Here is a 26,209-nt window from a genome sequence, read left to right on the forward strand (position 1 = left end):
TGTGTCCTGACAGCTGCTGCTCCGTTGTTCCTGCAAGCCCAGGGAGAAAAATGCCTATCTGTTAACCGACAAAAAAACCACAGGGAGCTCTATCAACGGTCCAACTGCTTATAAAAGAAGTCCCTAGCTCCCCCGCCCCAACACCCTGGGTGGGCTGAACCATGTCATGATGGGGGGTGGGGCTCCAAGCCAAGTCAGTAGGGGCCAAACCATTTCACCTCTATGGCCACCGAGCTCACTTTGCCTCAGATCACAAAGATCACAAGACCTCTCCTAAGCAACTTGCCTTAAAATAGACAGGAACTTCCCGTTCTTTAGCATTCTTATCTCTGGAGGCTTTTAGAGGGACACCCAAACTGCATCTCTTCAGGACACAACTAACGGCATCTGACAAACACAGTATCTATTGAGGCTTTCATATTTTGCTAACAATTAGGTTTTCTGTGTAGAATCATCAAATATCCCGAAACACATGCACGCAGGCAAACCGTTATATCCACAAAATGAAAATAAAAAATGTTTTTGAAATATTTTTATTATTTTAAAAATAATGAAAAAATTTAAAACATATATATTTCATATATACATAAATATATATTAAATGTAGGGGTGCTCCGTCTGCATGTACACCTACATGCCAGAAGAGGGCACCAGATTCCTTTATAGATAGATGGTCATAAGCCACCGTGTAGAAATTGAACTCAGGGCCTCTGGAAGAAGAGCCAGTGTTCTTAAGCGCTGAGCCATCTCACCAGCCCTGTTGTATTTTTTTAATGATGTGTATGTGTGTGCATCTGTGTGGGTGTGTATATGTGAGTGCCTGAGAAGGGCAGGGACATCAGGAGCTGGAGTTAGAGGCAGTCTTGAGCTGCCTGACCTCAGTGCTGGGACGTAACCTCGGGTCCTCCGGAAAAGCAGTATTCATTCTTAACTGCTAAGCCATCTCTTCAGATCATTTATTGTGTTTTATTACTTATTTATTTAGAGACTTACTCCGTCTGGTCTGGAAACCATTATGCAGCCCAGCTAGCCTCAAATTTGTGGCAACCTTCGTGACTCAGCCTCCCCAGTGCTGGGGTGTAGGGAAGCAGGCTGTCCGCTTCAAGCCAGACACCGATCCTGAGGCTAGGACACCACCCAGCACCTGAGGACCTCCCACAGGCCTCCCGGGCCTGAGAAGATGCACTGCAGCGCAGCGCAGAGCCGGCAGGGCGAGGCGAGGCAGTGGTCCTCTGAAGGCCCTGTCTGGCCGCTGGCCTCGTGCTGCGTCTGGTTCCACTCAACGATCCCACGGCTGGCCTAAAGCCGCTGCTGAACTCCTCCGGCGCCGACCCAGCAGGGTGACGGACTGCGCAGTTAGCCCGAGAAGGAAGCGGCGCCATCGCGAGGCCAGCCGGTGCAGGGCGGTGCTGGGCGGGGAAGGGGGTGGGCCACGCTCCCCCGACACACAGCCCCACTCGCCGGGTCTGCGTCTGGTGCGTCGCACGCTGCTCTCTAGGTCTACTTGTCAGTTGGGGAAATGAATGCGGCTCGTTAAGCGACTTCTAAAACGTGCCACACGCCAAATCATCACGTTTAAGTTACATTTCTTCGATCCAGCTTGCCTAACCTGAGGACGCCGGGATGGGAGTGGCGTGCAGACGTTTAAGCTTAGCTTTGTAAATATATTATCAAGCCTGGCCCATAGTTTAAAAAAAAAAGACTACAAGTTCCAGAATGCATTCGTCACTAAACGCAAGGCGCGGTCGCGGTGGAAGGACCATTGCCTGCTGGGAATCGTAGTTGGCTGCTTGTTTGTGAGGCAGGTACAGCGTGGGGGAGGGGTAGCGGAAGTAAACTATCGCCACGTGACTTTCCAGATCAGGTGGTTGGTCAGCCTACGCGCAGGAGCTGTGATTGGCTGACTGTAATACGAACGACGCCACTAGAGGAGGGCCAAAGACCGGCGCAGGCGTAGAGCGTTGAGAGTCTCAGGACCCCTGTGGGAGAGACTATGGCGCTCAACAAGAATCACTCAGAGGGCGGCGGAGTGATCGTCAACAACACTGAGAGGTGAAAACACGGCGGAAGGATCCAGGAGACTCGAAGGGCGGGTGTCCGCCACTGTGTGTGGTGGGCGGTGGGATGTGGTGGGGAAGAAAATTGATGGGGCTCTGGGGGAAGGGGTGGTAACCCCCGGAGGCGGGGCTGGAGGAGTGGGTGGGTCGTGGGGGAGGACGGGGTGCTGATGAGCTGGGGTGCTGGGTTGTGGTTGGGGAGCAGAATGGTGTCGGGGTTTGGGACGGTGAGTGAGGCCAACGGGTGATTTCTTGCACCCCTTCCCGAATGGAGTCTTAAAAATAATTGCTCCTTATTGGGCGTTTACTTCGCTGCTACCACGCGGCAGCCGCTGCGTCGGTTCTACCCCAGGTAATATATGTTGTGCCGCAGAACTATTATTCACATTTTACGGGTAGAGCAAGTGAGGCCCAGACAGGTTCAATAAGTTGGCTTATGTCACAGTGCTGTAGCAGATAGGAATTGAAGGGAAGTACCTTGGCCCCACAATCTGTAGGCTTAACGACTCCTGTACAGTCTTCCAGTATATTCCAGAACTTCTCAGGTTTCGAGGGAAAGGCTGAGGCCCTAGAGGTGGAACTAAATTAGTCTGTCAACTGCTTAACCCAACGCCTGGCACCAGTGGCCCTCGTAAAGGCATGTCTCTTGCCCGGTTCTCTTGAATCCCTGATGGCCTATGCCAGTCCCCAGAACAGAGGTCTCCCAACCTCAAGATTCTTTTTTCTCCACTGTCTGCTGCACCATCCAGTCTTCCAACTTCTGGTCCTCTTCTCTTTCCTCTTTCTTTTTGTATGTTGAAAATCATGCACTGTGGCCTTGAACTAACTTCTTGAGGGCCAAGGGAGACATGATCTAGGTCAGAGCCTACACCCATCTTGGGACCTGCCCATTGGGATGAGTCAGAGGAGGAGGTTTGGGGTGACAGCCTGGTTGTGCTGACTTTGTCTGCATAGTTCTTGGGCAGGGTCTGGCAAGCCCAGCATGTGTCTGGGGATCAGTTCTTTAACCTGAGCTGGTGTCTTTTCTTGTGTTGGCTCTGTTTCCGCCACACCGAGAAAGGATATTTGGGACGAGGAGGAGACAGATGAATGAAACCATGTGAACTTGGACCTTTTTATCATATAATCAGAGAAACCTTACATTGTTCTCTGGTGTGCTTCATCCAGTTCCTTAGCTGGGCCAAGTATTTTGATGGCATTTGATGACTACTTCCACCTCTACCAGTCTCTCTGGTTTTTGAGGTATGGATTCATTCCTGTAGCCCAGGTTGGCCTTGAACTTGAGGCAATCCTCCTAGCTCAGGTTTTTAAGTGCAGGGAATTCAGGCACGCCCTGCCACAAATCAGGGCTATTTGGTTTCATCGTTTGGGGTTGCTTTTCCTTCTCTTTCTGAGTTCTCAGGGAGGTATCTGCCCTCCTGGGACTCAGTTCCTGGTTCATAGCTCATTCTTACCAAATCGGGTTCTGGGAAGAACTTCACCCTCAGTTATGAAACAGATGTGTCAATAATCATTGAAATCTAAGTGCAGCAGACACCTGTAATCCCAGTACTCTGGAAGCAGAGGCAAGCAGATTTCTGTGAGTTCGAGGGCAGCCTGGTCTGCAAAGCAAGTACAGGACAGCCAAGGCTACACAGAGAAACCCTACCTCAAAAATAAATAAATAAATAAATAAAATCTAAGTGCAGTGCTCAAACTTTGATGTTTAAACTAGTGAACATCAATCCTTCATTTGCGAACCGCTATTAGAAAAGCTATAAAGTCACTGGGCAATGGTGTCACAGGCCTTTAGTCCCGCCACACGGGAGGCAGAGGCAGGCAGATCTCTGTGAATTCAAGACCACCCTGCTCTACAGGGGGAGTTCCAGGACAGCCAGAGCCAGAGCTACACAGAGAAGCCCTGTCTGGGATCGGAGGTGCGGGCCAGGGGAGGGGAGGTGTGAATTCCTAGAGAATTGAGTACATGCACAGACACACACAGACACATCTCAAGGGCGTTATGTACAGACTTCTCTGCAGCTCCAGCTGAAGAGGCGTGGGTTAAGAGGCTGGAGATGGTTCAGCAGTTAGGAATACGAACCGTTCTCCTAGAGGATCCAAATTGAGTTCCCAGCATCCATTCCAACAGCTCCCAACCATCTAACTCCAGCTTCAGGGGATCCATTGCAAGAAGAGTCATGTCTTTGACAATTATTTGTTTAATGGTGCTGGGGATGAAGCTAGAGGTTTGACCATGCCAGGCAAATACTACTGAGCTACATCCCCAAGTCCCATTAGATTTTGTCTGTGTATAAGGTTTTTTGAGATGTTTTCTCTGTGTAGTCCTGGCTGTCCAGGAACTCACTCTGTAGACCAGACTGGCCTGGCACAGATTCACCTGCCTCTACCTCCCAAGTGCTGGGATTAAAATCCTGTGCCACCACTGCCTGGCATATATTAGATTTTTGAAAAAAATGGAAGAGTGGTGGCTGTGATTCAGTTGGTAGGGTGGCTTGACGGCATGCACAGAGTCCGGGGTCCCGTCCCTAGCACCTCATGAAGCCAGAATGGTGGCAGAAGGCTGTGATCCCAGAGCTTGGGAGGTGGAAGCAGGAGGAACTTAGCAAGTTCAAGACCAGCTTGAGCTATGTGAAGCCCTTTCTCAAAAAGGGTTTCCCGACCAGAACACCTCTCACAGGACCTACAAGCAAACCACAGAGTAAAGCCTAGTGACCTAATCCAGCTGAAGAGATAGAGACAGTTATTCCGTCCTGGTCACTTGGGCTGTAGAGAGTGAATGTGGGGAGATTCATGGACTACCTCTCAACTTGGCTGTGCTGATATTCCTCACAGCCACTGTTGAGACAATGTTTTGAGTGACTTTGTTCCGTCTAGGATGACGCATGACATATCACCCAGGCCCTTTTTTTTTTTTCATTACAGCATCCTAATGACCTATGATCATGTGGAACTTACATTCAATGACATGAAGAACGTGCCAGAGGCCTTCAAAGGGACCAAGAAAGGCACTGTCTACCTTACCCCATACCGGGTAAGTTGGACAGCAGGACAGTGGGTTAGAGGCTTTGTGCTCTCAGAGGGTCATGAGTCTCTCAGCCTGAGCCACGTGACACCAGTGGCCTCTGAACCCTGGGGAATGTAGTGCCTCACTTTGTCTGTTTTTCTGTCACATGACCCTGGATTCTAGAACCACCAAGCTCTTTGTGCTCCTCTCGTGACCTGGGCCATGCCAATTCTGGAAGAAAAAAAAATGTCTCTGAGGTCAGATATAGCTGATGATTTGCCTGGAGTAGCTTGAGGCTCATGTGCACAGTCAGAATGATAAATGTGGTAAACAGGATATGGTAGCAGGGCCACAGCCTCCGGGCTGGGCAGAGAGCCCAGCAGAGCCCTGCAGAGTGAGAGGCGCCAGGCTGCAGGATCAGCCTCGCCTGAGAGCGACCATGTGGACTCTGTTAATACAGAGAAGGGCACTGCCTGTGGCTTTCCACTGGTGAGGTGTGAAGATGCTGGGTACTTAGGGAAGGAGCCGTGCCTGTGGCTTCCCACTGGTGAGGTGTGAAGATGCTGGGTACTTAGGGAAGGGGCCATGCCTGTGGCTTCCCACCAGTGTGTGTGAAGATGTTGGAAGGAAGGTGCGTCTGCAGGTTTTGACGATGGCACATGCCCACCTCTGAAAGCTCACGTTCACATCTTTTATTAGAGTGAGTCTCTAGTGGTTTGGAAACTCAGGGGCTGACCCACATGATGGAAGGAGAGAAATGACCTCTGACCATATGTGTAATGTGGCATGTACATACCCACACACCTGTAGAATGTAAATAAATGTATTTAAGAAACCCAGGGGTTTTCCAGGTATGGGGCAGGAAAGTTATGTTTCTGTTAGGCAAAATGTGACCTACAGAAAGTCGCAATCATCCCTTCTTGTGGGCCTGTGTGCTCCATTTTGTATGAGAACAGGCTTTACACCTCACTCCCGGGAACCTGGCCTGCTCTGCCCTGCTCCGAGCATAGTAGGCTCAATCATGTGCATACCACATCTGCCACCCTTCGCCTCTGAAAGGATAATGGTGTGTCTTTATTTATTCTGCAGCCTGAAGGTCCCTCTTGTGCACACCTGAGTCTGGTGTCCCAGGCTGCACTGAGGCCTTTTACTGTACAGCTCTCTGGAAGAGCCATGTGGCTGCCAGGCCTGGGCTCCAGCTCTGGTCTAGGAACAGACTGAGCACACAGAAAATGGCAGGAAGCAATGACTAAGCTGGCTCTGTTCTCGCTCTGATGGCAGTTGCCTCTCCCTGCAGGTCATCTTTCTGTCCAAGGGGAAGGACGCCATGCAGTCCTTCATGATGCCGTTCTACCTGATGAAGGACTGTGAGATCAAGCAGCCAGTGTTCGGTGCAAACTTCATCAAGGGAACAGTGAAGGCTGAAGCAGGAGGTAGGTGGCAAAGGAGCTCAGGGATGTGAGTGAGTCTCCAGTGAGATGTTCTGGGCATCTCTGACCCACATGGAGTTGCCCCTTTCCAAGCCTTCCCCTTCCAGCCATGGATTAATTTCTGATGACTGGGCTAATGGCCAAACAGTACATGTGGGTTTTGGTTACCAAGGGCTGGGAAGCGCTGGGTTAGATTGTCCTTTTGTTCCAAGAGCGAGCCCAACAAAAAAATTAAAAACTAAAGGTGCTTATTTTTCCCCAGGGAGGGCCAGGTTTTAGGGAAGGAGTTGTGTCTCATTTTTGGGTGGGGCCTTCCATGAGAGCCAAGGAAAGGCAGCTGCCTCACCAGAGGCTGGCAAAAACCAGCTCTGTGACCGACTTCCAGACTCCAGCGGGCTCTTGTCAACCTCACCCATTTACTCCCAGCCGGGCCGGAGGGGCCATGTTCTGTCCTGAGGCTCCTTACCAGGAGGGTTCTGCTAAGCGCTTTACTGGGGGTGGAAAGTAACAATCAACTGTGTAACCTTGGCGCTGGCTGTGCACCTGGCTGGGGTGGGGGAAAGCCCCGGTGAGAGGATGACACCCATAGGCAGGAGCCGGGCCAGTCTGCAGCACCAGGCCTTGTGTGGGCCACAGGCAGGAGCCCCACCCTTCCCAACAGGCCTCCTCGATGTTGGATGACGGCCAGAAGAGGATGAAGAGCCATCCTCTGGGCTGAACCTGTTTTCTTTCTCACTGTTCATGCACTGTCCTTGCCCTTCTCAGGCGGCTGGGAAGGCTCCACTTCCTACAAGTTGACCTTCACAGCAGGGGGCGCCATTGAGTTTGGGCAGCGGATGCTCCAGGTGGCATCTCAAGGTATCCATGCTCTTAAAAACTGGGGGCTAAGAATGCATCAAACATGGGTTTTTTGTTTGTCCTTTTATCTTGCATTGTAAGCAACGGGAAGTAACTATCTCGGCCCAGCTGACAGCGCTGGGAGCTGGGGAAGAAACCTGTAATTACCATCTGTGGGTGTCCTCTGCCCAGAACAGGCTTGCAACATTCTGACAGAAATGTTTGGACTGCAAAACAAACAAAAAACTCAACTGTTAAACTACCGTCCAGCAGCCATTGTAAATCACCAAGCCTTATGCTGAGCATTGGTTCCCTCTCATTCTTCACTTCCCCCGCCCAGCAGTACGCCTTTTCCTTCACTTCCCTCTTCACTCCTGTCCTTGACCCCTGCCTGTTGCCTTCTGACCTTTTCCTACCCTCTCCTCACCACGTGGTGACCTAGGCAGACCCAGTGGGGTGGGCCGTGAAATGATGGTAGGGCATGTCTGTGGCCACAGTCCTGGGACCCGTCAGTCCCTGAGGCAGGCGACACTCATCTCTCTCTCCCCTTGTACTTATAGCCTCCAGAGGTGAAGTCCCCAATGGAGCCTATGGGTACCCTTACATGCCCAGCGGGGCCTATGTCTTTCCCCCGCCAGTCGCCAATGGAATGTACCCCTGCCCTCCTGGCTACCCCTATCCACCGCCCCCACCTGGTGAGTGTGTCCTCTGCTGCCCAGCCTCAGCCTCCCCGCCCATCTACCCATTGCAGACGGGAGACATGGCCTTTCACCTGCTTTCACCTAACAGACATAGGAGAGTTTAGAGGGCACCCCAAGGAACTAGGCAGGACACTCCCAGAACCAGCCTTCTAAGGGAGCCGAGCAAGGCTGCTCAGACCTGTCACTCTCTTCCCAAGCAGAGTTCTATCCAGGACCTCCCATGATGGATGGGGCCATGGGATACGTACAGCCCCCGCCACCACCGTATCCTGGGCCCATGGAGCCTCCAGTCAGCGGCCCCAGTGCCCCCTCCACTCCTGCAGGTGAGGCCCCTCGTCTGCCAGCAGTCCTCGAGGACCAGCCCCCTCCTCCCCAAGGTCTTACAGAGAACCCCACATGATGGTTGGAAACCACTGAGCCTCAGAGGATGAAAGGCCCCTGGCTTACAGACCTCCCAAAGGCACCAACAGGGTGCTCGGTCCCAAGGGCTGGGTGTGGTTCAGTGAGCACCTGCCTGAATGGGCTAGCCTGGCTTCTCTCCCTAGCCCCACAGAACACGAATCTGAAGGTAGCTGAGACGACCTCTAGAGTCTAGCCTTGTTGGCTCTCAGCTTGCAGTGACCTTCTTAGACCAAGATCACCCTGCCTGCCTCCGTGTTCTCATTTACAGATGGTCCTAGGACCACCTGATAGACTCAGTGCCAAGGGTGTGTAAAGGAACTGTAAAGAGCATTCCAGCACATGGCAGGTGCTTAGGAAAACCGCTGCAGCTTTTGTTGATGGCCTGAGTCGCCCCCACCAGCTAAACTCAGCCAAGGGCAGAGGAGGGGACTTGTCACTTGTTGCCGTCTCCCCGTGTGTTTGCTTTCCCAGCTGAGGCCAAGGCCGCAGAAGCCGCTGCCAGCGCCTATTACAACCCGGGCAACCCACACAATGTCTACATGCCCACGGTGAGTTGGCCTGGGGGCTAGTGTGGAAAGAGACCCCAGCTCGCTCTATGATATCTCATGTGCTCTTTGTTTTTGTCCTCTAGAGCCAGCCTCCACCACCACCCTACTACCCCCCAGAAGACAAGAAGACCCAGTAGACCCTACCCTCCTCCCTGCCTCTTCCCGATGACCCCTTCCTGGGCCTCCACGGAGCTACATCTGGGATTCCCGGAGGCCAGGGAGGGCCCTGTTCGACCCCTGATTATAGACAGTTAGCAGGAACTAGCCCTGATGGAAGGGTAGAGCTCCCGGCCTCTGAGAGGCAGCTCCCAGCTTCCCACGCTAGCTCAGCCTGCTGCGCTGCTCCACCCAGCTTCCCTTTCACCTTGTCTGGGACTCCGAGGAGTGCAGGAGTACCCTGTTCCTCGCTGTAGCAGGTCCTCCCCACAGAGACTGGCCACTCCTCCCCCGCAGTCCAGCCCCCTCAGCCTGATAGCCCCTGCACCCCATCTCTTGGGCTCATCAGACCAGCCATGTGTATCCCCAACAGGCCCTGCCAAGCCATGTTAACATTCCTTGCCCCGCGTGTGCCTGACCCTGGAAGGCCACTGTCCCAGCAGACTATCAGTCCACATTCCCTTTGGCCATGCTCCGACCTCAGTCACACTCACCCTGCCACACTTGCTCTCTGTTGCCTCCAGGTTTTGGGAATTTTACTGAGTTTCTGGTGGTTGGTAGCATCAGAAGCAAAGCCGCTGTGGGGAGAAGCCCTCTGCCCCTCTGCTAGGGTTTCTGGGAATTACTTCCCCTCCTCTCCTCTCCCCTTTACAAGGGCCTTCTCCAAGGGAGCAATAGAGAACACATGTCCCCCCCATCAGGCCCTTTGGTCTGGGAATGAGAGCCTTCAACCGTGTGACCTATAACCCGTCATCCTCCCCCCTGTAAGCTTCACACCGCCTGGATGCACTAAGATTTGCTCTTGTTCCTGGTCTGAACAAAAAAATGAGGAGATGGTTATTTAAAGAGAAATTGCCTATTTATTTGACACAAACACAAAAATCCAGTTAATATATATTAATGTGAAATAAACCCTGTTTGCACCTTGATTTGTTTGCTACAACTGTGAAATAGTAAAAATGAAGTAACTGAAGGCTCTCTGACTCTGTGTGGTGACCGGGTGAGGTTTTCCGGAGGAGGCTGCTGTGGGCGGGGCTAGAGAGCCTGTTTCCTCCTCAGTGAGTCTCTGGGTGTGTGTTCCCCATATCCTACACAGGCCCCTGTACCGGCCTGGCCTGGCGTGTCGTGCCACCCCCTGCCAGCTGGGGGCAGGACAAGGCCTGTGTTCGATCTCGCAGTCCCTCCTGAGCACAGGCTGCAGCTTTGTTCCCCAGGTGTGCCAGCACTCCTGTGAGAGAGTGGCTGGTGCCTTCGTGCCACCTTACTTAGGGAAGAAGAGGACAGAATAAAGCCAAATCCATACATACCCAGGCCTGACCCCACTCAGCGAGCCAAAGAGCCGTGGGAGATCCCACTGATGAAGTGTCAGCTCCTCACCAAAGTGCTCCTGCGCGGAGAGACCGCCCCAAGGCTTCCTCTTCCTTCCGACACCCCCCCTGGGACCTCTCAGGGTTAGTAAAGTCCCCTGACCCTCACTGGTGGGGCTGAGCTTCATGTCCTTTCTGTCCATCCCTGACGAACTGAAAGTAGTCCTGCTCCTTGCCTGCCAAGTCACCTGTGGGGTGGAGCCTCTCAGGAAACACGGCCCTGAGCCTGCCCCACCCTAACCCAGATCTGGGACCCATTTAGAAAACCTGAGGATGAGAATGCCACAGGTCTAGGTCGGCTTCCTTGGTCCAGGCATAGTTGAGGCAGCTGCTGCCTAGCCTGGCCTTACCACCCTGGCCAGGCGTTCTCGACTCTTCCCCCAGAGGCTGTGTGGGACGGTGGGTGGGGCTTACCCGCCTACTGGGCCCACTTTCTGCCCCAGGCTGGGGAGGATCCTGCAAGGGTCCAGGCTGGAAGGGAGATGCAGGGAGCCTGGGAGAAGACACCCTCAAGGCAGTGACACCCTGACCCTCTACCCCTCCACCCTCCCCTGGCAGAGGGTGTATCTTGGGGCTCTTTGCATCATCCTGCGGCTTCCACCCGGCAGCCAGGGGGTGGCAGAGGGAAGGGCAGAGCCAGCCACCATGGCGACACACCTCTCCCACCCCCAGCGGCGCCCTCCGCTCTTGCGCCAGGCCATCAAGATAAGGCGCCGCAGGGTCAGAGACCTGCGGGATCCACCGCCCCAAACCACCAAGGAGGTAGGAGTGACTACGAAAGGCAAAGAGCCAGCCGGGGGTGGGGGGGTACTCGGCAGTCTTGGGGCCTGGATGTGGGAGGCTGTCTATCTGTCCCCATTCAACTGCCCTCTATGGCTCTGGGCACGGCCTTGGAGGTGGGCAGAGAGAGGCCCACCACGTGTTCTTTGAGCCATGGTGGGCTTCTCTAGTCCTTTTCCCTTTGGTGGGCCTGTACCTCCAGCCCTGTGCTCCACTCTGAAGGCACCAGTTCCCTGAAGCAATATCTCCACGGTGAGTGGGCTGCCCAGGGACCCCCTTGAGCTACTCGAGACCTGCCTACTGTTTTCCCCCCACTCACCCACCTCGGCTCTCTGCTGCTAGGCCTCACTTCCGCTGCTGGGGTGAGGAGTCGGTGGCCTCCTGATAAGCACTGCTGTTTCCTCTGGGGAAGGAAGGGGGGGCAGGTGTTAGAGAGCCCACTGCTGGGCCAGCTGAATGCCCATGGACCTCAGGCATGGCAGGCCAGGGGATAGGCAAGATGGCCCAGGGGTCAGCCCTTCAGGGAGCCTTGTGTTGGAAGAGGTGAGAGGTATCAGTCGGCCCAGAGGTTGAGGTACTGGGTCCCCGCTGTCTCCAGAGGTACCTTGTCTTTCTACCTTGCTCCTAGGTCCAGGTTCAGTCCCACCTCTTCTCCCCAGAGGAGGTAAGAGGTGGAGCTGGGAGGGTGTGGGAGCTGTGGGAGGCAGCCCCTAGCCCCAGAAGCACAGTGGTGGAGGTAACAACCTGGCAGAGAACATTCTGGGTCTCAACCTTCACTACATTATCTGCCGCTTTGTCCCTTTTCTGGGCCTGAGGCGTCACTGTCAGGGAGGGGGGCTGCCGGGTGAGGATGGGGTTCCTGAGGTGACCCTGCTGTGTCTCAGCGGGACCTGCTGTATGAGGAAGCCCTCTATACCGTCCTGCACCGCCTGGGTCAGCCAGAGCCCAACCATGTGAAGGAGGACTCAGCGCTGCTGCGCTATCTGCAGGAGGTAAAAACAGCTCCACTGTTCTCCGTCTTCCTATGCCAAGACTCAGCCCTGGCTTCCCACCAGGCCTCCCGACCAGGTGACTCCCCACCAGTCACTCCCCAGAGGTGACTCCAGCCTCCTGCACCTCTGCCCCCTTCAGGCTTTCCAGGTGCAACCTGAGGAGCACCAGCAGATGCTGCAGCATGTCAGGGAGCTTGAGGTAACCTGGACCAGGGCACCCTGGGCAAGGAAGGGGCATGGAAAGCCCAGCCTTCTCAGGAACTCAGGCAGCCCCCTTCATATCCCTCCAGAAGCCAATATTTTGTCTGAAGGCTACAGTGAAACAGGCCAAGGGCATTCTGGGCAAGGATGTCAGTGGTGAGTGTGGTTGGGATTCCTGGATGACCTTCCCCCATCACAGCCTGGCCTTGAACTCTTCTTTGCCAGAGAGCCAATCCTCAAAACATGGCCCCAGCTGCTAGCCTCTTACGCTTAGATGCTGAGTTTCTAGGGACCTTATCCAGCTTTCTGGGGGGGGGGGGATGGGCCCCAGGGGGGGCTGATGGGAATTCAAGGAAACCTGGCTGACTCCCTGGAGTCTTGTCTCTCATTCCTTCCCAGGGTTCAGTGACCCCTACTGCCTGCTAGGCATCGACCAGGGGGTTGGCATGCCAGAAGGCAGCCCTGTGTCCCGGCGTCGGCAGAAGGCTGTAGTGAGACACACCATCCCTGAAGAGCAGACCCATCGCACCCAAGTCAAGCCCCAGACACTTAACCCCGTCTGGGAGGAGACCTTCATCCTGTATGTGGCCTGGTTCTGTCCTCTAATCCATACTCTTGTCTTGGGCTTGCTTTTCCAGACAATGAGATCAGTGATCTTCCTGGAGGGAGAGAGAGCTTAGGTCTTGGTTCTCAACTGGAGCTGCAGGGAGACTCAGCTAGATAGGACAGACCCATGGCGTAAGTGCAAATCATGTGTCTGGCTGATGTAGTGCTGCACACCTGTAACCCGAGCGCTCGAGAGGACAAGGCGGGGAGGCGGCACATTCAAGACTAACCTAGGCTATATGGCAAGACCCTGCCAAACAAATAAGTAAACATGCCTTAGAGTAGTAGAGGAGGGAGAGTTGGGCCCCCTGGTGAGTGGGGGCCAGGGGACAGTGGTTAGGAAGGAGGAACCATGCTGGGTGGGGCAGCTCAGTCTTTAATTCCAGCATTTGGGAGGTAGAGGTAGGTAGATTTCTATGAGTTCGAGGCCAGCCTTGTGAGGCCAGACATAGTGAGTCCCAGGCCAGCCAAAGCTATGTAATAAGATCCTGTACCCAAGAGAAAAAATAAAAAATAAAAAGGGAGGGAAGAGCCTGGTGGTGGTGGTGGCACACTCCTTTAATCCCAGCACTCAGGAGGCAGAGGCAGGTGAACATTGTGAGTTTGAAGCCAGCCTGGTCTATGGAGTAAGTTCCAGGATGGCCAGGCTACACAGAGAAAGCCCTGTCTCAAAAAACAAAACAAGACAAGACAAAAAAGAGGGAGGGGGAAAACTAGGTGGGAAGAGGCCACCACTGTGTTAGGGATGGCAGTTTCAGAGGGCAGGCTCAGGCTTGTGGCCAACGTTGGTGGCCTGGTCTAGCATGGATGTGCAGTGGGGGTCCCGCCCTGCTAAGACTCTTAAGTATACATGTTCTTTTCTCCTTAAAGGGAGTTTGAGGACATAACGAATGCAAGCTTTCACCTGGACATGTGGTGAGTGGCATGCCCTGACACTGGGGATGAGGACCAAAACTGGCAAAGTCACAGGCCCCTTCTCTGCCCCTTGCTCAAACCTCTGGCCTACAGGGACCTGGACACTGTAGAGTCTGTCAGACAGAAGCTCGGGGAGCTCACGGACCTGCATGGGCTCCGCAGGTGGGCACAGCAGACTCATTGGTGGTAGGGGGGTAGTCCTCTGCCTTTTCGTGTACACCCGGGCTCTGGAAGGCAGGCTCTGCCCTTGGGTGCCCAGGTGGCTGTCTCCTCATCAGTCTTGCCTAAAGCAGGATCTTTAAGGATGCTCGGAAGGATAAAGGCCAGGATGATTTTCTGGGGAACGTGGTTCTGAGGTTACAGGTGAGGAAGGGCCAGGAGAGAAGCAAAGACAGGGAGGAGGAGGGCTCTGAGGGACTCCAGGTCTGACCCAGCCTGAGCCTGGGGGCTGCCCCAACTGCTTCCCTGTCCTCCCCTGAGCTCTGTGCAGGGTCCTGATGCTCATCATTGTGTGCCTTGCCTGCCAGGACCTGCGCTGCCGAGAGGACCAGTGGTACCCGCTGGAGCCCTGCACAGAGACCTACCCGGACCGTGGCCAGTGTCACCTTCAGTTCCAGTTCATTCACAAGCGGGTAGGTCCAGCCTCGGTCAGGGCTCCTCCTGGGTGGGGGAGGGCTGACTGTACCTAGCATGGGGCCCTCCTCTGCTCATAGCCCTGCCCTCCTTATTGCAGAGAGCCACAGTGGCCAGCCGCTCCCAGCCCAACTACACTGTCCACTTCCATCTGCTGCAGCAGCTGGTGTCCCATGAAGTCACTCAGCACCGGGTATGGCTGTCTTCCAGAGCTGGGCACCACCAGGCCCACCTGTCGTGACGGTCCTGATAGGTCTCAACTACTTCCCCTAGGCTGGCAGTACCTCCTGGGATGCATCGCTGAGTCCCCAGGCTGCCACCATCCTCTTTCTCCACGCCACTCAGAAGGACCTGTCGGACTTCCACCAGTCCATGGCGTGAGTACAGAGCCCTTCTCGGAACCCCTAGGGCACCTCATCTGCCCTGCCTGCCTGCTGGCAGCTCAAAACACATCTCTCAAGAGCGTGCTCTTTGGCCTAAACTGTGTTTTTTAAGTTTGGAGTCAGTTAACAAACTTTCACATCTGGACATTTTGTGCGTAACTCAGCAGTTCATGAAACACGAGTGCTGGAATTGCATGTTGGCCAGAGAAAAGTGGTGCATCCTGTTCTTTTGAGCCATCCCTTCACCGCCCCAGGCAGTACCAATCACTCACTGCCATCACATCTCGAGTCCTGGGCTTTTGTATTTGCCCCTCTGTTGTAGACCTATTTCCCAATGCCGTTGGCTCATGGCAGCAAACAGTTGATAACTCATAAGTGGATGTTAAAATGACTTGGTAGTGCAAGTCAAATCCAGCCTTCAAAAGATGGAGGCAGGAGGATTGCAGCAAGTGTGAGGCCGCCTTGGTCTACACAGTGAAACTCTGTCTCAAAAAACAAAATTCTAAAAATGACAAGTCTGTCAAGGGCCATCATATACCCTGGGCTGTGCCAGCTTCCGGGAATGCCAGGAAGGGGCACTCATGAATGGTTGGCATACCAGCCTGTGTGGAGTACATAAGAATGGTCACAGCCAGTTGCTGGGCAAGAGGAGGAAGAACAGAATGCCACCTGGAACCTGGCTATGACTTGGTCTTTGAGTGAGAAACAGGTTGGAGGAGGAGGGCGATTCTGGGCTTTGTATGCTTCTGGGCTCTTGGGCAGATGGGCGCTCCTGAAGAGGAAGCTGGGGTGGAGGTGAGGCCAGCGAGATGCCAGATAGCCAGGAGCCAGCTTCCCTGTCAGGATCTAGGCATTTAATGCAAGCAGTAGCTATTCTGAGGGATCTCAGCCTGTCCCTGTCTGCCCCTGCTTCCACCATAACCTCAGCTAGCTCAGGCACGCCTCCGTCTAGTCTCCTAAGAGAACTTCCAGCTGATGGTTCCCGTGTGTGTAAGACTCGACCCTCTAAATCTGCCTTAAAAAAGACCAAAACAACAACAAAGAAAACAAGAAACCCTGAAGAGTTGTTGTAGTGTTTTTGTTGTTGGTTTTTGGTTATTTTCAAAACAGGGTTTCTCTGTAGCCTGTCCTGGACTCACTTTGTAGACCAGGCTGGCCTCAAATTCACAGCAGTCCGCCTCCCTCTTCCTCCCTGATGCTGGGATTAAAAGCATGCTCCACCAGGCCTGACTTGAAACCCTGAAGTTTTCTCTAGGCACTTAAATGAGCACTTGGGAGGTGGAGGCGGGAGCATCAGGAGTTCAAGGTCATTCTCAGCTGCATAGTGAGTTAGCGCGATGCCTAGTCAGGAAACGCTCACTCTGCAAACAGCAGGCAGGCTCTGAGTTCAGTCTGCAGCGCGCCAGCACGGCATGCCTTGGCATAGCTGTAATGCCAGCCCTATAAGTGGTGGGGTGTGGTAGTGCAAAGACAGGAGTCCAGGGGAATTGTGGAACTTTAGGACTGATTGAGGAATGTACTTGACCTGTGACCATCACACATATACACACACTTACATCTCCCCTTCACACACGTGTGTGAGTACACATACACACACACACACACATACACACACACACACACGGTGAAGGTTTTTTTAAAGAACTGTCTTATTTATGTGTATGTGTTGTCTGTGTTTAGGTGCCTTCACCAGCCAGACGAGGGCACTGGTTCCCCTGAAGTCTGCGTTGCAGATAGTCATGAACCCCTCTCCAGGGGATGCTGGGAACCAAACTCAGCTCTTCTGGGAGAGCAGCCAGTGCTCTTAACTGTTGGGACATCTCTCTAGCCCCAGTTGGTACAAGCACTTTTACCCACTGAGTCATCTGACCCCAGAAATAGTGAAGTAGCTTCTCTGTTTTTTTTTTTTTTTTTTTTTTTTTTTTTTTTTTTATTGTTGTTGTTGTTGTTGTTTGAGACAAGGTCTCTCTAGCCCTGGCTGGCCTAGAATGTGCCATGTAGACCAGGCTGATTCCTAACACAAAGTGACCCACCTGCCTCTGCCTCCCAATTTGGAAAATTCACCATGCCCAGCTCTGAAGCTTTATCTATACAACGCACAATTTAAGAGTCAGGTGAGGCTGGAGAAGTAGGGGATCCCTTTAATCCGAGCACTTGCAAAGGACAGGCAGCCAGATCTCTTTGAGTTTGAGGCCAGCCTGGTCTACAAAGTGAGTTCAGGATAGTCAAGGCTACACAGAGAAACCCTGTCTTGAAAAAAACAAAACCAAACCCACAAAGTTAGGCAACTTGAAAAGCATCTATAGAAATGAACAGTGGCCCTGTGAGTCACACTATCAGCCACTGGTCTTCGGCCTCTACTGGTGGATTGAGTAGGGAGATATTGTTTTCCTGGGCCCCCGGCTGAGGGCTTCCTGTCTCTGCAGGCAATGGCTGGCCTACAGCCGCCTCTACCAGAGCCTGGAGTTCCCCAGCAGCTGCCTCCTGCACCCCATCACCAGCATAGAGTACCAGTGGATCCAGGGCCGGCTCAAGGCGGAACAGGTGAGTTGTATGAGTGGGGCAGGGCTCTCCAGGCAGGGCTCTGGAGAGCCACAGGCCTGTAACATCTCTCTGGGTTTGCAGCGGGAGGAGCTGGCCACCTCCTTCACGTCCCTGTTGACCTATGGCCTCTCCCTCATCCGGAAGTTCCGCTCTGTCTTTCCCCTGTCTGTCTCTGACTCCCCATCCAGGCTGCAGTCCCTCCTCAGGTCAGTGGCTACCCTTTTGTTCTGCAGAGCAGTCAGGGATGAGCATGCAGGGGTGGCATTTGCGGGGAGGAGTCAAGAAGGCCTGTTGGGTGGGAATAGGATGGCAGGCCCCTGGACCTTGGAGCCCTCTCTCTTCCAGAGTCTTGGTCCAGATGTGCAAGATGAAGGCCTTTGGAGAACTGTGCCCAGACAGTGCTCCACTGCCCCAGCTGGCTTCTGAAGCTCTGCGGGTAGGCATCTTCCATGGGGTGGGGATAGGGCCATGGGCCTGAGCTCACTAACCACTCCTTCTCCCTGCCTGCCTTCTAACAGACAGGCACCGTTGAATGGTTTCACTTGATGCAGCAACATCATCAGCCCATGGTGCAGGTAGTTTCTGGGACAGGGGTGGAGGGTGGGTATGTGATGTCTGCCCTTGTAACCCTGCTCAACCACCTGAATCCTTCACAGAACATCTTGGAGGCCGGCAAGGCCTTGCTAAGCCTGCTACACGATGTTATGAGGGATCTCTACCAGAGCCATCGCACGTGGAACAAGATTTTCCATAAGTGAGCATTCGTGGGTATGGAGCTGATGGGCCCGTGGGACCCCAGTGGGTCCCACTGTCACACATGCTGCCTTTTCCCCAGCGTCCTCAAGATAGACCTCTTCACCATAGCCTTCATGGAGCTGCAGTGGCTGGTGAGACCCTCTGCCGTCTCTAGGTAGCGCCCCTCTGTTCAGCTCCGCACTCCTGCCCAACAAACTTTTCCTTGTAGGTGGCCAAGAGGGTACAGGACCACATAGTAGCAGTGGGCAACCTCGTTTCTCCAGACATTGGAGAGAATCTGTTTCAGCTCTATGTCAGCCTGAAGGAGCTCTGCCAGCTGGGCCCTGTCGCCTCAGACAGGTGGGCAACATGTGGCTTGAGGGTGGGCTTCAGGCATGCAAGAGGGGAAAAGGTTGACAAGGCCAAGGCCAGCCCCTGCTGCCTTCCTCTGCTCTCCCCAGCCTTGGAGTCCTGGCCCTGGATGGTTTCCACCGCTGGTTCCAGCCAGCCATCCCTTCCTGGCTGCAGAAGACTTACAGTGTCGCCCTGGAGCGGGTGCAGCGTGCTGTGCAGATGGACATGGTACAGGCGGGGGCCGTAGGTTGGAGAGTGTGGTTGGGTTCCCTGCTGGGACCTCCTGGCTGGTAGAAGCCGGTAATGTCTTTGAACCTCTCATCTGGGCATTGTTCAGAGGCACTGGGTACCACCTTATATGGCCTCCTGAGATCCCAGGGCTCAGTAGAGCATCCTTGAGCCTAGGGATCCTACAGGCTGGAGGGGCAGTGGGCAGAGCCTTGTGTCTGTCTTCCCCGGAGCCTCTGTGCTTGATAGTGGTAGCATAGATTTGTGCTTGCCTGTCCTGAGCCTTCTTTCCTAAGTGTTTCCCTTTCCCCAGCTGGTGCCTCTGGGTGAACTGACAAAGCACAGCACTTCTGCTGTGGATCTGTCCACCTGCTTTGCCCAGATTAGCCACACTGCCCGGCAGCTGGACTGGCCGGACCCAGAGGAGGCTTTCATGATCACTGTCAAATTTGTGGAGGTACAGTATCCCTTCCTTACCCTAGGACGGCTTCACCCCTGCCCTACCCAGTTTCTCCCAGGCTCTTGTTATAGATGGTTCTGAGCCACCATGTGGTTGCTGGGAATTGAACTCAGGACCTTTGGAAGAACAGCCAGTGCTCTTAACCTCTGAGCCATCTCTCCAGCTCCCTCTCCCAGGCTCTTAAACTGCCAGCAGCAACCAGCTCCCTAAATAGCTTGTGTCCTAAATTCCAAGTTTCTGAGAAAATTCTATTTACCCATTCTGGAAGCCCCACCCATCACTCCCTGTGATCCGTCCACCCTAGGACACCTGCCGGCTGTCCCTGGTCTACTGCAGCCTCATAAAGACCCGGGCCCGGGAGCTGTCTGCAGGTCAGAGGGACCAGGGCCAGGCAGCCAACATGGTAAGACCCAGAGCTGGGGCTGAGGGGCTGGCCAGGGTAGGGGTGGATTTGCTTGTCTTGGTGCTCACTGCTCAGGAAGCCCCACATCCCTGTGCCCATGACTGTCCCCAGCTCTGTGTGGTGGTGAATAACATGGAGCAGCTGAGGCTGGTCATTGACAAGCTGCCCACTCAGCTGGCGTGGGAAGCACTGGAGCAGCGAGTCGGGGCCGCGCTGGAGCAGGGGCAGCTGCAGAACACACTACATGCTCAGCTGCAGGGCGCCTTGGCTGGGCTGGCCCATGAGATCCGTACTGGCGTCCGTACCCTGGCAGAGCAGGTACTGTCTGATCCCCCAGGGACTGTGCCTGCCTTGTTCCTCAGCAGGGCCTGGCCTGTCTATCCTGAGACCCTAAACCTAAGCGCAAGCCTCAAGTCAACTGTCTGGATTTCCCCGACTCATTCCATCTCCCTTTGTGTCTTAGCTGGAGGTGGGCATTGCCACACACATCCAGAAACTCATTGCTGCCAAGGGGTCTGTTCTGCCAGAGGATGTGAGTGACTGTTCTGTTTGTTGACCTTCACCTCTGGGGCCAACTCCGTGCATCTGGGTTTGTGGCGGGGGTGGGGGAGGGGGAAGCCTGAGGAGTCCTGAGGATGTCAGAGATCAGTCCCCCAGCCTTGAGCCAGGTGTGATGTCTCCATGGGCTTCCGTGTCCTCCTCAGATGCTCAGAGAGGCAGGCTGGGTCATGGCCCAGGCTCTCCTGGCACGGCTGGATGGCGTGGGATTAGCTTTCGTAGCCTGGCACATCTGGAAAGACACCTTCCCAGGGCTTATCGCCTCTGCTGCCAGCTGACCCCAGCTCCTTGTGTGTAAAGGAGGGAGTGCACCACTGTGCCTCTGATTGCTTGGGGGAAAGTTCTCTTTTGTTGATGTTGAGGAAACACACATTTTCATTCCAGATGCTGACCTTAGCACTGGTGCTAAGTCAGCGCAACCAAAACTGCTTTCCTAGGGCTTCTGCCCTGAGGACATAAAGGATGGCGAAGTATGGGGATAGGGCTGACTATAGACATAGTTTAACTATAAACACACATCCAGTCGTGTGTGTGTGTGTGTGTGTGTGTGTGTGTGCCGCACACTCACGTAGTGTGCTAGATAATGATAAGCGCTAAAGGAAGATAAAGCAGAGAAGGGGATGGGCTGGGAATGTCAAAGGGTTGTAATTTCTGACAGTGGTCAGAGAAAGTATTCTTCTGAGCGTAACAGCTGAGTCAGGGCCCACGGGAAGCAAGAAAGGGATCTGTGAAGATGCCTAGAGGAAGAGCACCCAGGCAGGGGGGATCAAGAAGAGCAGAGGTCCTGAGGCAGCTTGTGAGGGAAGGGTTTACAGCAGGAGGCAGAGGACAGTGTGGTCAGAGCAGACAGAACAACTGAGGTAGAAAGACGGGGGACGGACAGGGGACAGAGCCACCAACGCAGACCTTATTATCCCATACACAAAAGCCTACCTTTATTCGCCAACCCAGGGGAAGGGGACAGGGTGGAAAAGAGTGGGTGGAGTCAGGACTAAAACAGACCTGAGTCTTGTGTTCTTCTTGCTCTCTCCAAGGCCATTCTGCCCCTGATGAAATTCTTGGAGGTGAAGCTTTGCTACATGAACACCAACTTGGTCCGAGAGAACTTCAACAGGTATGTAGCAGCCCCTGACCTGCACGGCCCTCAGGCTCTCGGGCTCCATGTCTCCAAGGCCTCAGAATTACGCTGGTCCAGAGCCTCACCTGCCTCCAGGTAGAATCTGGGCTTGATTGGCAGCCTCAAGATGACCTCCCTCCTAGAGTTCTGCTACTGAACTACAAGCAGAGACCCCGGAGGCTCAGGCTTCTTCTGTTTTTAGGCCATTTGTTGAACTTTGTCTGTTTTGTTCTGTCCTGTTTTTCCTCACCTAAGCAAGAATTGACTCTCCACTAAAATAGGAGCTTTGCTCAGAAACATCTAGAACAGTGCCTGGTGCACAACAAGCTCTCACATGTGTTAGGTGAAGTCACTCAAGGAAGGCCTCCTTCCACACATGCTAGGCAAGCGGCACCCTGACCTGCACCCCATCGCAGGCCCCCTCCACCCTCAGACACAGTTCTTATTTAAGATACTTACCGGCTCGGTAAGTATCATGCTGCGTCTTAAATCTCAGGTGGCTGTCAGGCTGTGTTCTTGGCATCATATTATTCTCCTTACTCTTGCCGTGAGTTGCAATCCTAGGTTATGCTGGGGTGCAGCTTTCCTCTCCACTCTTTGGTGGTTTGCTGCAGTCCCGTGGGCCTACTGAGGAGGGTTCTCCACCAAGGTTAAGGGACACACAGTGATGGAACTGTGACTCCCTTTGACCCTGGGAGCAGCCCTTGGTATACCACCTGCCAGCTCTGACCCAGCCTCACTGTGGAGCAGGTGGAAGGGGTGGGAGGGTGAGCCTGGCTTCCTGAGGCCTCGCTTTTCTTGCTTTCCCCTGTTGTGCTGTCCTGTGCCTGGCATCCTTCTGCCTCCTGCAGCCTCCTCGCTCTGCTGTGGACCCACACACTCACAGTGCTGGTGGAGGCGGCCTCTTCTCAGTGTACCTCCTCATTGGCCTCCAGCAGGCTGAAGGTAGCCCTTCAGGTAATTATACCAGCGGTGAGGACAGTGACTGTATGGGGTGTGTGCCCACTGTGAGTAAAAAGCCCAGGGTACGTGCCTGGAGCCATCTCTTTTCTCTTCCCCAGAACCTGGAGATCTGCTTCCATGCTGAGGGCTGTGGTTTGCCACTAGAGGCCCTGCACACAGCCACTTTCCAGGTAATGGCTCTTTTTCTTAGCAGTGCCAGGAGTGAACCTAAGGCCTTGTTAGGGTCTTTTGATCAGCCAGCCCCTGGTTAGGAGGTCAAGGCAGGGAGCCTATCTTTCCATATTCACCTGTATATAGGACCAGCTACATAATTCATGAAGCGAAGTACAATATGAAAAGTTGGAGCCGGGTGAGGTGGCACAAGCCTGTAATCCAGCACTCAGGGAGGCAGAGGCAGGTGGATCTCTGAGTTTGAGGCCGGCCTGGTCTACAAAGCAAGTCCAGGATAGCCAAAGATACATAGAGAAACCCTGTCTGGAAAAGCAAAAACAAAAAGTTGGGTCTCTAATTCAAAATTATTTTATGATGTGACAAGAAATAAATAATCCAAATGTGGTTCCTTCAAAGCACAGGGTCCCCGAGCCTGCACTAAGGAGACTATCCTTCCAAAGCAAGCAGGTGGTCCAGTGCCTCTGCCTCAGGGGTCTTCTGGTGCACCCCTCTTTGTGGGTCCAGGACTCCAGCACTTCCTGTGGCAAAGCCATACCTTACGCTCTCTGAGTGCTTGGCTGCAACCTGGGCATGAGTAGGCATGAAGTTGTGCCATTCCAGGCTCTGCAGAGTGACCTGGAGCTGCAGGCGGCCTCCAGCAGGGAGCTCATCCAGAAGTACTTCTGTAACCGGATCCAGCAGCAGGTAAGGCGCCCCTCCTGTCCGGCACCTACTGAGGGCCACGGTGGGCTTTGCCCCCACTCCCTCCCAGCTCATCCCTATGCACATGCGCGATGCCCTGTCAGGCTGAAACTACTTCTGAGCGGCTGGGTGCAGTCACCATCAAGGCCGCCTACCGTGCCTGTGAGCAGAAGCTTCATGTAGAGCTGCTCAGCGCTTCCAACCTGCTGCCCCTGGACTCCAATGGTGAGTGGAGGCTGCCCTGGGCCTCTCCCCACTAGGACCTGGTGGCTCGGCTTTGAGCACCTTTCTTCCAGTTACCAGGAGGGAGCCATCCTGCTAAGGGGGACAGCTGGGGTGGTTGGTGATGGTGGCTGGAACTCAGTCAGCAACCCTCCCTTGGGCCACTTGCTAGGTTCCAGTGACCCCTTTGTTCAGCTGACGCTGGAACCCAGACATGAATTCCCTGAGCTGGCCCCTAGAGAGACCCAGAAGCACAAGAAGGAACTTCACCCACTCTTTGATGAGACCTTTGAATTGTGAGTAGGTCCTTACTCTTTTCTCAGGCCCTCCCTTTCCTTTCCCTCCCTCTGCTGTAAGGTGCCCCTGAGATGACCATACTTGGCCTGAAGGAAGAGTCCTTGGGACAAGAGTTTCCTTCCCCGGGGGAGAGAGGGGGATCCAGGGAAGGACCTGAGGTACTGGGGACCCGCTCTTTGTTGAACGTGGGCCTGGGGCCACAGGACCTCTTGCTGTAAAGTCAGCCCCTGATCCGAGTGGCTGTTAAACCATGTGGCAGCGATGAACCGGGCTGAGTGCCAACTGCCACACTGTTTCTCAGCAAGCGGGTAATCTCATGTTGGAGGGAGGGATGGCTGATGGCAGATCTGGGTGAGGCAGGCAACTAACTGAGCCCGACTCCCCTGCCAGTCTGGTGCCCGCCGAGCCATGCCAAAAAGCCTGGGCGTGCCTCCTGCTCACTGTGCTGGACCACGACACGCTGGGAGCTGATGATCTAGAGGGGGAGGCCTTCCTACCACTCTGCAGGGTGCCTGGACTGACAGGCGGTGAAGAGCCTGGTGAAACACCTCAGATGCGCCTGCCTCTCACATACCCTGCTTCCAATGGTAGGCCCAAGGTCCAGGGTGGGGACTCTGGCAGGATCTCCAAGATGCCTTGTTGGGAGAAGGCAGGCGAACAAGTACCATGGCTCATGCCGCCAATCTCTGGTCTGATGCAGAGGGCCAGCGAAATTTAAGCTCTGGGAGTATTACGTGACTTCTCCTGGTGGGGAAACCAGTTAGTTTCCCTGTGACGAGGTGCCTGGGTCTGTGCTGGGCACCCATCCTGCAGTGTGCTGACAGGAAGGTTCCCGTACCTGTCTGCATCACCAGCCATTCTAAAGTACTTCAGGGCTGGCTGTGATGGCATACTCCTGTAGGCAGCACTCAGCAGGTGCATCTCTGTCAGTTTGAGGCCCATCAGAGCTCCGCAGTGAGGTCCCCGTCTCAAATGAGGAAAAAGCACCTTAGGTATATTGACTTCCAATTCTCATGGCTCTGAGGTAGTCTGTCTCTTACCGTGAGTAAACAGAGACGTGCTGTTAGTAGCCTAGCCTCAGGCTCTCGTGGAAAAGGGCAGGAGTCAACACCCAACACCCATGTTTCCAGACTTCGTCATCAAGACGTGCCTTGTGAATTTTACTGGTGTGTGTTCATCAGTTTCTTCAAGGTTGGCACAGGAAAGGGGACAGTATTATTTTCTAACCAGGAGTTTGACCCTCAAACCTTTCCTTCCACAGGGGATCCAATTTTGCGGCTGTTAGAGAGCCGGAAGGGTGATCGTGAGGCCCAGGCCTTTGTAAAGCTGAGGAAGCAGCGAGCCAAGCAGGCCTCCCAGAATGCCCCACACCTGGGGCCGTAGCAGAAGAGAAGCCAGAGCCCTGAAAGTTTTGGGTCTTCCTGCTACAGGGAAGCCCTTCATCCTGGTGTAACACACAGGGAGAATCAGTATGTGGAAGGCCCTGAGTTCTTGCCAGAATAGTCCTTGATGATGGAGTACCATGACCAGGATTTGTCCTTTGTTGTCACTCCCTTGTGTCTCAATGCTGCTCTCTGCCATATTCTAGCAGAGGTCCATCTCCTGTCCCTGCTGTTTCCCCTTCCCCCAGAAAAGCTGCTTTGGTAGGGTAGCATTCAGGGCCATCTGCCTTCAGGAACTGCCAGTCCCAACTACTGGGGTGGGGCCAGAACTGTGGGCATGAACTTGAGAGAGAGAGAGAGAGGACCCTGTCAAAGCCACCCTGGTGGAGGAAGGGGGTGGCCATTACTACAGGGAGGAGGGAAGAAACTCAGGCTCTGAGGTGAGTGCTGGCAGGAAGCAGGGCAAGCAGATGGGCAGCAGCAGAAAGGACAGTTTGGCTGTCTACAGAGTAAGCTTCCTCCCTCACATAGCACCTGCCACCTAGAAATGTTCTTAGTGAAAATAAAAATAAAACATTATCCACTGCCCTCGGAAAATCTATACTTGGCTAACAGTGGGCCCAGGAAGATCTGTCAGGGCCAGTATGCCTCCTCCTTAGACTGCATTGCATGCCCCAGCCATTCCCGGAGCTCAGGCAGCTCCGCAGAGGCCAGAGGAAGCTGACACACGAGCAGTCCTGGAGCGGTGCTGGCCTCTCAGGAGCTGGGTTTCTCCTTCTACCCGGGTTCCAGGATCCCACTCAGGCTGTCTGACTCAGGCAGCATCTTTACCTGCAGAAGCCGCCTTGCTGGCCCCCAGCCGTGACTCTGAACACACTCGACCTGCACATTAGTTAGTTAGTTAGTGTGACTGCCGCCCAGGAAGGGACCCGGTGTTGGGGGACCACGAGGCTGAGCAGATGCTCTAGACAGCAGAGTGTGTGCAGAGTCACCTGAACCTTGGCTTCCAGCCTGGTGGTCTTCAAACTGGACCCTGGTAAAGTAAATCTGCACACAGACCAACAGTTGCTGACTGGCAAACT

General features: G+C 54.2%; 2 protein-coding genes across 10 annotated transcripts; both read left to right on the forward strand.

Moving 5' to 3' along the window:
• Positions 1-1,778: 1,778 nt before the first annotated feature.
• Wbp2 (WW domain binding protein 2) lies at positions 1,779-10,108 on the forward strand. Of its 6 annotated transcripts, none has more exons than XM_060386378.1 (8): positions 1,783-2,052; positions 4,980-5,088; positions 6,359-6,494; positions 7,257-7,349; positions 7,889-8,023; positions 8,227-8,352; positions 8,903-8,979; positions 9,063-10,108. In XM_060386378.1, the coding sequence occupies exons 1-8, from the start codon at positions 1,994-1,996 to the stop codon at positions 9,114-9,116; spliced, it is 789 nt and encodes a 262-aa protein (XP_060242361.1). In that variant the 5' UTR covers positions 1,783-1,993; the 3' UTR covers positions 9,117-10,108. The 6 variants fall into 6 exon arrangements, with proteins under 6 accessions (XP_060242365.1, XP_060242361.1, XP_021491561.1 ...); XM_021635877.2 differs by having other exon boundaries at positions 1,881-2,052; positions 8,230-8,352; XM_060386379.1 differs by lacking the exon at positions 1,783-2,052 and adding an exon at positions 2,258-2,409.
• Positions 10,109-10,225: 117 nt separating this feature from the next.
• Unc13d (unc-13 homolog D) lies at positions 10,226-25,715 on the forward strand. 4 transcript variants are annotated; one of them, XM_060386374.1, is made up of 33 exons: positions 10,226-10,586; positions 11,175-11,264; positions 11,485-11,946; positions 12,167-12,274; positions 12,414-12,473; positions 12,565-12,631; positions 12,875-13,055; positions 13,952-13,996; positions 14,090-14,158; positions 14,290-14,359; positions 14,524-14,628; positions 14,730-14,822; positions 14,903-15,006; positions 17,439-17,556; positions 17,638-17,762; positions 17,902-17,992; positions 18,075-18,131; positions 18,213-18,310; positions 18,392-18,443; positions 18,521-18,651; positions 18,753-18,873; positions 19,187-19,330; positions 19,638-19,736; positions 19,848-20,054; positions 20,200-20,268; positions 21,329-21,408; positions 22,263-22,368; positions 22,473-22,544; positions 23,146-23,229; positions 23,331-23,451; positions 23,621-23,744; positions 24,136-24,332; positions 25,007-25,715. In XM_060386374.1, exons 5-33 carry the CDS (start codon positions 12,447-12,449, stop codon positions 25,126-25,128), a joined length of 2,979 nt encoding a protein of 992 aa, XP_060242357.1. In that variant the 5' UTR covers positions 10,226-10,586; positions 11,175-11,264; positions 11,485-11,946; positions 12,167-12,274; positions 12,414-12,446; the 3' UTR covers positions 25,129-25,715. The 4 variants fall into 4 exon arrangements, with proteins under 4 accessions (XP_060242357.1, XP_060242356.1, XP_021491538.1 ...); XM_021635863.2 differs by lacking the exon at positions 10,226-10,586 and having other exon boundaries at positions 10,924-11,264; positions 11,911-11,946; XM_060386375.1 differs by lacking the exons at positions 10,226-10,586; positions 11,175-11,264 and having other exon boundaries at positions 11,294-11,534; positions 11,911-11,946.
• The last annotated feature ends 494 nt before the right edge of the window (positions 25,716-26,209 follow it).

Source organism: Meriones unguiculatus, chromosome 7 (assembly GCF_030254825.1).
Source record: "Meriones unguiculatus strain TT.TT164.6M chromosome 7, Bangor_MerUng_6.1, whole genome shotgun sequence".
Taxonomy (NCBI): Eukaryota; Metazoa; Chordata; class Mammalia; order Rodentia; family Muridae; genus Meriones; species Meriones unguiculatus.